Source organism: Clupea harengus, chromosome 20 (genome assembly GCF_900700415.2).
Source record: "Clupea harengus chromosome 20, Ch_v2.0.2, whole genome shotgun sequence".
NCBI lineage: Eukaryota > Metazoa > Chordata > Actinopteri > Clupeiformes > Clupeidae > Clupea > Clupea harengus.
This window is the reverse complement of record NC_045171.1, coordinates 25,699,150-25,710,156: the sequence shown is the minus strand read 5'-3', so window position 1 is coordinate 25,710,156 and position 11,007 is coordinate 25,699,150. Positions and strand designations below refer to the sequence as shown.

General features: G+C 39.7%; 2 protein-coding genes across 2 annotated transcripts in view; both read right to left on the bottom strand.

Annotated features, from left to right (window-relative positions):
* LOC116225230 (extracellular superoxide dismutase [Cu-Zn]-like) overlaps positions 1 to 11,007 on the bottom strand; it is a 364,295-nt gene that overhangs the window by 346,667 nt on the left and 6,621 nt on the right. The gene's annotated exons all lie outside the window — the stretch shown is intronic.
* LOC116225231 (alveolar macrophage chemotactic factor-like) lies at positions 264 to 1,564 on the bottom strand. Its single transcript, XM_031587422.2, has 4 exons — positions 1,407 to 1,564; positions 1,086 to 1,212; positions 876 to 959; positions 264 to 637 (listed from the first exon to the last, which is right to left on the bottom strand). Exons 1-4 carry the CDS (start codon positions 1,462 to 1,464, stop codon positions 568 to 570), a joined length of 339 nt encoding a protein of 112 aa, XP_031443282.1. The 5' UTR covers positions 1,465 to 1,564; the 3' UTR covers positions 264 to 567.

The window sequence follows — 11,007 nt, the reverse complement described above, 5'->3', positions numbered from 1 at the left end:
AAACTCCAGTTCCTGCGTGAGTGAAGCCTCTAATTTGCTATTAGTAATACATTTGAAGAGCTACAGTGCTTTGGGTAACATTTAATGAGTATTTGTGTTATCTCTACCCTGAGCTGATTTAGGGATTACAAACGACCGAGACACCTTTGGGCTTTGAATCTAACAGTCATGGTTCTGTGCTTTTAGTTTCAGACCTTTTGAAGTAGACCATGTATGTTTCTGTTATAATTCTTCCATAGTTGCATTCTACTCTCTGAAGAAAACTGAAATACTGTTACATAATGCATCAAATGTTTGAATGAATGAACTCTCTAGGGCTGGGGTGTCAACATGTACTTTTATTTTTTTATGGCAAACAACCTTTTCTTTAAAATACATTTTCTGAACTTTAGTTATTTGAATAAGTTCAGAGAAATACACTGAAACATAGACAAGAAATTGTGCAGTCCTTGAATTCTGTTAGCTTATACTGAAATGCATATGAAAGCAAAAGAACAGTTATTTATCTAACAGTGGCTAGTTGATAACAATTCTCAAACAGGAGTCATCAGGGCCATCGTCTCTCTCCTACTCATCATTGCTGCTGCTGCTGGTGGTGCTGGTGGTTGTCGTGCTTGGAGCTGTGGCCTTTTTCTTCCTGTGTAACGATAGTTTTGAAATTCTTCATAAATGTTATATTATATTCAATTACACATACTTTTGAGAATTGCAATACTTCTTGGAAAAGTAAACACACTTTTATTTAGATTATCCACACATGGTTAAGTCTAAGTAAGACTATGACATCATGTAGGTAAACAACTAAAAGCGCCTGAATCATGCATTAGCCTTTTTATTTGAATGACTATGACCCTCAGACTCTAAAGAGCACTTACATTGCAATGATGGACCTGATAACCTTCTCCACATTTTCAGCCTTTGGATTCATACAGTACTGTAGACCGTTTTTAAGACTCACTCTAAAGACATGAAGAGTAAGTACAAAAACAACATCATTATTACATGCATGCAGCTGTACAAAATATGAATTAAACTCACACCTCACACAGATTAACCTCACACCGAAAAAAAAAATATTTACTTACACAATCTCCAATTTGTCACAAGAATGGGAAGGAGGGAGGATTTGGATGTCCATAATCTGTTTTGGGGATCCAAATTTACCCCGAATTCTGCGACAGACGCAGCGTTGGCCCATACTGGAACCCATGTCTGTCGGAAAAGACATGAACGAAAATAAGTAATTATAAAAATTATAATTTATCAATTCAGTCATTTATAACAATTCATTCGTTTTTTTACTTTTCACATATTATCAACTTATAAATCCTATTAAAAGTAGCTGTGCCTAATTCCTAACATAAAACAGTAAATCTCAGAACAGGTATTATATTGAGATCCCTTACTCTGTGCTAGTGCCACACAAGTGCTGAGAGTGAGAAGAAGGAGAACTCTGTTGTCCATGGTTCTGTCTGTAGGGGTTGATGTGGTTCTGTCTGTAGGGGTTGATGTGGTTCTGTCTGTAGGGGTTGATGTCTTTCTCAGTTTCCTCTGCAGCGGAGGGAGAAGAGGAGATTATATATACCATTTCTGCCCCCCTTTTTGTCGCCTTCTTTGCGGTGGAAAACGAAACCAGCAGATTAGTGACATCACAATGTTCCTTCCTCATAGTTCAGGATGCACCTCAGATTATGTGACAAAGAGTTGAAATGTTCCACAAATGTATACAGTCTCTTCAATTATCAAGATAAAGTATAACAAACTGCTGTTTACAATTAAATATTTAGTTTAAAAGCAAACCTTGTCTCATCCATATAGGTCAAGCGGAAGCGGTGGACTTAAAAAAAAAAACATACTATTATTAAAGTTATTTGTATATATGTTCATTGACAACTATTATCCTTGAAAATGTAGTAACATCATAGCCAGGAAGTTAAGCTATCGATTGATATGTCCAATGATCTTACCAATCACCATTAGGATATATGCCTGAAGGTGACCTGAATTTACATTTGTGCTGAAGAATCACACGTGCTCAAAGTTCCATCAGCACTGTAACATGGACATTCTGGGCTGCCTCTTTGACTTGTGTATCCCTGAATGTTTATATTGTATATTCTCTATACAGTATTCAGCAGTACAGAGGGCCTAATGTATTAGTGACAGTGGTCGTGAAACCTTTGTCGTCCAGGTGTCAGTCTTCTCAATGTGCTGACAACACCAGCATTCATTTCCCCCATTCCATTTAACACCTTCACCTTTAGCTCCAATGTTGCAACCTTGTTGCATCTACTGCATGGCCTTGGGCCTCTTCAGAAAAGGCAGCTGCCAGACCTAGTGAAAAAAACTTAAATTATTATTTCTTTTTGTTTCCCAGTGAATTAAAACATGGAAATCAAGGTTTGATTTAAAATATTGTGATTTTTTTTGTGATAGTCGGACAGAAGTAAGTAAGTAAGTAAGTAAGTAAGACTTTATTTCTATAGCACATTTCATACAAGAGTTGAGTTGAAAGTGCTTTGGGTGTATAAAGGTGTAGGGTAATGAGTGGGGGATCAACACTGAAGGGGCTGAGGGGGCTGAGGGGGCTTTCCATTAGGTTTGGCATGCCACTGCTGAACTCGAGCGGTGGTTTAACACCTCTAACCATTCTGCGTCTCTTCCTGTGCAGTCGTTTCCTATGACACGGAACGCAAAAAAACAACAGAGAAGATTAAACATATCATAAAAATCGACTGGTAATATTAAAACTTTAACAAATGAAAAAAGAGCAATGTCATGCAGTCAATTATTGGTGTTTGTTTTGAGTGACAGGGGAAATTTGGTCACTTTCTGTTTTAGACTTTCTCATGTGCTTTCTTCCTTAATGATTCTCAAAAGATGAAACAAATGCATATAAATGGCTACATTCACCAGTATTACTACATTTCCAGGAAATCAGGCAACATCAGCACTTTCAAATCCTGTGCCAGGCATAAGGAAAGCCCCAGTCCTTTTTCTGATAAACTTGAAGGTGAATGTCTGTATACACATAGTCAGTATGGGAAGTAATTTGTGAGACCTTGAGTATCCTGCTCTCTTGAATATTTGTATTAACTAAATTGGGAATTTAAGTGTTGAGTTTCACTTGAAGTGGCGATTTCAATGTCAATACAGTGGTTATGAGCTATCTACAGTACCAACACTATAGTTTATACCTTGATATTATAAGGTTTAGGTTTAAGTTTAAATATATAAAGGTTTATTTACAAACAACCACAATATGGTTTTGTAATGCAATTCATTCTTCTCAATTTGTAGCAATCCTTCATGAAACATGAAAACGTGAAAGTGACAGTGAAATACTTATAGGGGTTTGCCAGTGTTGCCATTTCAGGCCTGGGCTGTAAAGAGGCAAGAAGGAAAGTAGTGAAAGGGAAGTGTGCACTGAGAAATCCCACTCTGAAAAAAGACTAGGGTCTGTCTAAGCCCACCTAACCCCCTGAATAAAGACTAGGGTCTGTCTAAGCCCACCTAACCCCTCTAAATAAAGACTAGAGTCTGTCTCAGCCCACCTAACCCCCTGAATAAAGACTAGGGTCTGTCTCAGCCCACCTTTTGTCACCTTCTTGCCATGGAAAATGAAAACAGATTAGCGACATTGCAATGTTCCTTCCTCATGTAAGATACATTTGAATTATCAAATGTATCTAATCATATCATATCAAATGAAGTATAATCAAATGAAAAAGTCAGTCAGAAAACAGCAAGTAACATTCACGTGGGAAATGTAAAGCCAGACGGGAGAGCAAGTTAAAACTCGGACAGAGGGCTATCATAGAGAAATCATAAGTGGTCAATGCCGGGGCACAGACAAGGGAAAGTTTCCAGACGATAGATGTGTCAGCAGATTAAAAACAGAAGTTCTGTAAGTGAAGAGTAGCACAATAATCATGAGTTATTTACTATGAGCAGAGTGGACGAGACAGTGTAGATGGGCGGTGCAGGGGGCCAGAGTGACATCACAGAATTAGGCCTTAAAAGTTTGAGCATCCTTTGTATCAGATCAGAATGCATTCTCCAGCTTGCTTGACTGTACTTGACTGTCTGTTAGGCAAGTTGTATTGTGTCAGTATCTACCAGTAAAACTTATCTTGTTACAACAAATTGCTTCGTATGGTGATTCCTCTCCAAAACAACACGCAAGACTGAAAATTACTCTAACACTCATCAGTTTGTCTTTTTGTTGAGTAAGGCAGCTACATTGGAATTTTACATACATTTGCTATGCATAGGCTGAGAATTGTTCCCACTTTGAGTTTTTTGTTTTTGTTCAATCATGTAAGGTTATTATTACAAGGGTAAGTAGAGGAATGGAACAGAAAACTATGTCGATGGTGGCAATTATTTACATTGCAGGTAAATGCTAGCACAGAGTATGGGGTAGAATAAGTGCATGACAGTGTGGTTGGGGTGGGTACGTGTAGGCCAAGGGTCTCTACAAGTAGATCAGGTGGAGAGAATGCAGCATTATCCCACAGCGAAGATAGTCTAGACCAGGAGGGGAAACCAGGCAGGGAATTGTAAAGGTTCTCCTTCACAGTACAACATGCGTCTCCTGTAGCCCAGCGTTATTGATTATGGGAATTATATATGTGTGTGTTTAGTTGTGATTAGTTGTGTTTACTTATGTTGGCTGGCTTAGTGCAATTTGAATTTTAGTCATACTAGCATAGTAAGGGTGGCAGGATACAATAGCTGCAATATACAATTAGGCTGTAAGGCTGTACGGCTGGGATGGGCTCTAAAGCCAGATGGGATATACAGATTTGATATTGTTTATATGTAGAAAGGAAGTAAGTTGCTTTGCTATTACTTTTTTCAAGTATTTTGACAAGAAAGGGAGGTTGGATACAGGCCAAGGTTAGGTTTTTTAAGAGATGTTTTTATATCAACAAAACCATCACCACACGTGTCACTGATTGAGTGTAGTAAAACTTCCATGCACTGACGTAACAATCTAAGTGTATATTAAAAGATACAGTTTAAGACAAACAGGGGGTAGCTATGCAGCATTGTGGGATATTATGTCACACTTGAATACTTGGAGGCTCATTCACTGAAATGAGTTTCTCTTTTGTCAGTTTTCGATAGACTACTTAGCCTGACGATGTCATACTCATAATTCTAGTCAGAATATGAGTCTGATACCGCTCCATTGGGCTGTGATTATGGGGCGTGTTTCAACCGAATCAGGGAAAAAAAATGCATCTTCGCTCAATTGGATATTCATGGTTTCCATGTGACGTCACTGCGTTTAAGCGCCGCCATCTTTGTGTCCGAAAGTCTAGCTGAGCGTCGGTCACAACATAGACAATAGTCAGTCACAACCCACAGAAAGTTAAAATGCCCTGCATATGTTGTGCTGATGGATGCGACAATAGTCGCAAAAATTACCCAAAGAAACAATTTCATTGTATACCAAAAGATTTAGATAGGCGGAATAAATGGTTTGCTGCAAATTAGAAACCATCACAAACCAAATCTGCCCAAGTCACATTTATCTGTCTGGCAAAATACATCCCGTTCACGGAAGAGTGGGGCATCGCCTACATCTTCTGTATTAGCAAGGAAGCAGGAGCAAACGGTCTTATGGGTTAACGCAATTAATATAGGCCTGTCTGGGATATCCTTAAAGTTGACACAAGAATAAAACGTTTTTTTAAAAAAAAAGGTTTAACCCCTTGAGCGTCTGGGAAGAGGTAGTCTAATTTTTCCGACTTGAATTATGTTCAGTCTGCGGTAAACTGAACGTCATCCACAATGTTGACATCTTGTTATTTCTATGCTGTTCTTTCCCTGTCTGTGGAATATCCCATATCGTTAGTCTATCCACACTTAGTCACCAGTAGCCTCGTGTTTCACAAATGAATACCTTTAATTCCACTCTCTCCCTTAGATCCAACATGCTTTCAGGCCAGGCTTATGGGGCGCCAAGTAGACAGACCTTATTTTGTAGACAGAATGCACTCTGTGCTACTTAATGCATTCATTTATTACGAAACAATGTAACACCAAAATGGCAACCAAATGTGTTAGCATTTTGTCCATGGAACATTGAACTTTAAACAAACCTGTGTGATTGACTGTTGGGACAAAACAGAGAAGCACACGGGTGGGGGCTGTTAGGGGGAACAGAGGACTCAATCTCACACACGCACGTTCTCACACACACACGCACACACGCACGGTCGTAATTAGAAGGAGAGGAGGTGAAAAGAATAATCAGACTACACATATTAGTGTAATATTATTTAAATTCAGAAATACTTTTGGTAGATATGGAACCAACTACGCCGTTAAAGGAGATAGTTGAATTGTAGTCGTCAGAAGCAAACTATTTGATACTGCATAATTAAAAATTGACTGAGCGGACAAGCAATTTGATTCAAGCCCGTGGCTTGAACACAGGTCAGTGGGTACCCAATTATGCAGAATTAGTAAGACCTATGCATGATATGATTTCCTCTCAACCAATGGCACCCCACGATAAGGTTACGTGGACTAAAGAGGGTTCAGAATCTTTTCAAGCGACAAAAGAAAAAATAGCCAGCTCGACAGTACTGGCTCTCCCAAATTATGCGAAACCTTTCGTGCTCATGGTTGACTCCAGACATAGATTCATGACGTCTGTTTTGCTTCAAGTGTGGGGAAGCAAAATGAGACCCATCGCATTGTATTCGACCCAACTCGACCCGGTAGCTCGTACTACACCATCATGTGTACAAGCAGTGCTCGCGGATGCATCGGCCGTTCACGCGTCAGCAGAAATTGTGCTGGTTCATGAACTCGTCGTTAAAGTATCCCATGCAGTCTTAATGCTTTTATTACCTGGCATATAAAACAGACAAGCAGGCAGCTGGCCTGTATCTAACACAGGGAACAGAGGATGATGGTGTAGTTAACATGCATCAACAAGCACCCAAAAGTGAAAAGGAAATTTGGATAAAACTGGGCGACTCTGAAAGATGAGGTATATGTAAGTCCAGATAGAAAACCCATCCTGTTGCGAGCTCTATACAAATGGGCAGCAATTTTTTGAGTCATGGGAATATCCATGCCTCAACAGGAGGGATATAAACACTGTACAACATATAACCTATTAAAAAAAAAATAATAATAATAGTAATAATACAAAAAAAAAATTAATTAAATTTTATTTTATTAAAAAATTTGTCAGCAATGTGAAATATGCATTCGGCATAACTCACAGGGAAACCTCAGGCCAAAGAGGGGCGAGTTCCCCAAGCCTGATTATCCTTTCCAGGTAATACACATGGATTATATCCAATTTAGCAAAACCAAAGGGCTGGAATATTGTTTGGTTATAATTGATGTGTCTTCCAAATGGATAGAGGTATTTCCCAGCTCAACCCCAGATTTCCTCACAGTAGCAAAAGCACTGTGTAAAAGAATAAGACCAACTTTTGGTGTGCCACAAATTACACTACAAACTAGGGAATGTAAAGAACCCAATACTGTTCGAGTTTTTTCTGTGTCTCCACAGGTACAAGGCCAGGTGAAGGTGGGAAACTGGGTGTTCATCAAAGTCATCAAAAGAAAGAACTGGTGTCTGACGACAGGTGGGAGGGACCATGCCAAGTGTACTTGCCACCCCAACAGCCGTCAAGATCGCTGAACGCTCCACCTGGATTCACCTGTCACACTGCAACATTCAGAACATTCAGAACATTCAGAACATTACCAGGATCCACCACTAGCGTTGACTAGCGTTTTGTGGCGCCGGCAGGGGGCTAAGTGTTTAAATCTTGGTCGTTTGAACGTCACCTAACTTCCAGGGAGCGCCCTGAGGGTTAGAGATGCTGCTCAACATAGTAGAGGTGTATCTGTTTTTTTTGTTCTTGTTTTTTGTTTTTCTTGTTTATTTGTGTTTATTGTTTTTCTGTATACATCATATCACTCCGTTATAACAATGTCTAAGCTGCTGCTATTAGTGGTTACTTCAGGAGTAATAATGGGTCTCTGGTCCTCCACAAGTGTAAATGAGAGAATCCATAAGAGGTGGATTTCATATGGGGAACATGAGGTCCTGGGGAATGTTACTCACCTGTATTCTACTAATTCATGGTATAGATATGCATCCATGCAAGCGAACAGACGTATTTGGACTAATTGCTATGTATGTACCTTAATGCCAACATCCTACTTTCACCCTAGACTTAAATCAAAGCTACTCTCATTCCAAGCAACGATCTGTGTTGGAGAGAAGTGTGCCCCAGACAACTGGGGCTACAGTAAGCCATTTTATTATACAGACGATACCCGGGTGCAGGATCTGTGTGACAATACCCACCCACTAGCAGAACTAAAAAACATGCCACAACCTAGCTGTCACCTTAAGTGGCAGTCCATTCCATATTCCTAATGTGTTTTTCTATTAGTGGAACAACGAGAGTAGGCTCTCTGAGACGGAAACAGTGTAATGAAATTGTCATCGATACTGCTATACTGTCATCAAACACTGCTTCCTCAGCCAACGTCGTACCCTGTCCATTAGGAACATTTCCTTATGTTGAGGTTGGAATGCAGGGCATTGCCACTCTGACAAGGGTACCCCTAAGGTGAGAGAGGTATTGTGGGTGTGTGGTAGTATATGGTACAGTCATCTTCTTCCACACTGGGGTGGCGTAAGCGCCCCCGCCCAGGTCATGGACCATTTTTGTGTTGTCAGTGCTATCTCGCAGGCAGAGTTATCTCGTAAGAAGAGATTTGCTGTTGAGAAGCATGACAGCGTATGGGGGACTGACTGCCTGATGACTAAAAAGATTTGGACCACCAGCTCCAAGGTTATTTTGTTTCTGTTTCAGGCCCTAGGAGTAGGAAAAGTCATGTTAAGAATGGCAACCCTTAATTATAGGTTAGAATTGTTTGTTAATGCCACCTTAGTCAGCATGGACGGCCTTAATGATGAGGTCTCGCAGATTCGGCTGATGGTGCTGAAAAATAGATTAGTGTTAGACTCACTGCTGCTAGTGGGGGAGTTTTGTGACTGATATCTGTGTATTTGGATATTGGATTATATTCATAGTGTCTCTGTGACTGAAGCCTTACAGCAAATGAAGGTTGTTATGTGATGCTTTATTACAAGACAAAGTGGTTAATGTTCCGTGGTGAAATCTGGTTGCTTGGTTTACATCTGGTACATGGTGGTAAATGATGTTGAAAAGTCTGCTCCCTATTGTAGCAATTTGTATACTTTTTGTATTTTATGATGTGTATTTCTACATGTTTCTAAGTTCTCATGTCTAGTCTTGTATGTACTTCTGTATGGAGTGTACTGTTGTCTGGAACCATCAAGATGATGATGCTTTAGTTTAATGATGTTTATACTAGTGTTATTTTCATGATAAACAGGAGGGAAATGTTAAAGAAAGTATTAGTATATTTTATCATGAATGTCTTTTTGTTTTAAGGTTTGTTCCAAAATGCTGTGTGCCCTGCTTCTCCATGTAGATTGGACTTTGGAAGACAATTAGCAGAGTCAAGAATGTTAACCCAGAAACCTCACGTATATGTTTACATAAGATAAGGAATTGGGGGGTTGTGGAATGTCTTGTTACTGAGCTGAAGGTATCCTAAGTGCATCCCAGAGTCTTGACTGTGATACTGTGTAAACATTGTTTAATAAAACCGTCGGGTCCCGTTTGAAAACCGTCCAGTTCACTTACATGCTGGGTAGTGTTCTTAACCTGCTAACTAACTGTTGAGGGTCTTATCCCTGACATCCGGCAATGTCTGTCCGCAGATAATTTCTCCCCAATGGAGTAATGCCAGACCGAACTTCCCGAACTAAAATTTTGTGGGGGGGGCTAAGTTCGTCTGAAATCCAGGCTAGCAGTAACACTCATCAAACAGTAATATTCATGCTGTGTAGTCCAGTTGTAATATCCTTTCATGTTCTTCAGATGGCAAGCAAAACTGGCAGGACATGGCTTGACTGTAAAAAGCCTAGCTTGGCAGATGAGTTCCTCAGCCTGGCTGTGAAGGTAAGGGGAATTGAAAGCTGGTCTGCATTCACATAAGGGAAATGTTTGTCTTGTGAAGGAAAACCTTCATCAAATATTTCAACTCACAGGAGAAACGGGTGTCATTGTTCCTTGCTGCAATGTCAAGTTTCCCGCAAAATATAAACAGCAGTTGGTTAAAATCTTTTCAGAGCTTTAGTCTGCCTATCCTGTTTTCACTAATCTTGTGGCCCTTTTGGTGTGACTGTTGATTTCACAGAGCCTGGAGAGACTTTACAGCAGATTAATATCCCGTGTAGATGGAGCTTCAGATATCAACATGCCCAAAGCAGACGTGGAGAAGGACCTGCTGCGGGTGCTGTCTTATCAAGCTGAATCTGTAAGCCAAATCAACACAACACAAAAACATCACAGATGTAAAGGCATGTTCACTCAGTGCATTTCTTCTTTAGTCACTCTTCATCAGGACTTCTTTTATGTCCATGTAGGCTGTTGCTCAGGACAGACATCAGGAGGCTGTTGAGTGTCTGCTGCGCTGTAGAGAGATGCTCCAGCGGCTGCCCAAAGAGGTACATCACCCCTCATCTCCAATCTGTACCAGTCATACAAATATCAATATAGAAAATGAGATGTTGTTGGATTACTGGATGATAGATATCCTTAGGTCCTTTCAAAACTACTTGGATTTAAGAGCCCGTACCCATTCTCTAGTGTGCTCCGTTCTGTAGAAGAATGGGTTATGATAGTTGGTGCACAATATATTAACTGTTTAAAGTATATTATAAATATAAATACATACAAAACACTTGGCTTCAAACTTTTTAACTTCAAACTATGAACATTATATTAACTGTAAACAACAGTTTATAGTATACTTAAATAAATATAAATAAATACAAAAAACAGCTTCAAACTTCTTTTGCAAAAATATGAGCATATTTGCCTTTGGAGTCAAAAATGTATTATTTTGTTTGCATTTATT

Bases quoted from the DNA above. Each gene is read 5' to 3' on its own strand.
- LOC116225231 (XM_031587422.2), bottom strand. From the start codon at position 1,464: ATGGACAACAGAGTTCTCCTTCTTCTCACTCTCAGCACTTGTGTGGCA. The intron at 1,213-1,406 runs GTAAGGGATCTC...CTTTTCCGACAG, and splicing joins TTGTGTGGCACTAGCACAGA to ACATGGGTTCCAGTATGGGC. The intron at 638-875 runs GTAAGTGCTCTT...ATCGTTACACAG, and splicing joins ATCAGGTCCATCATTGCAAT to GAAGAAAAAGGCCACAGCTC.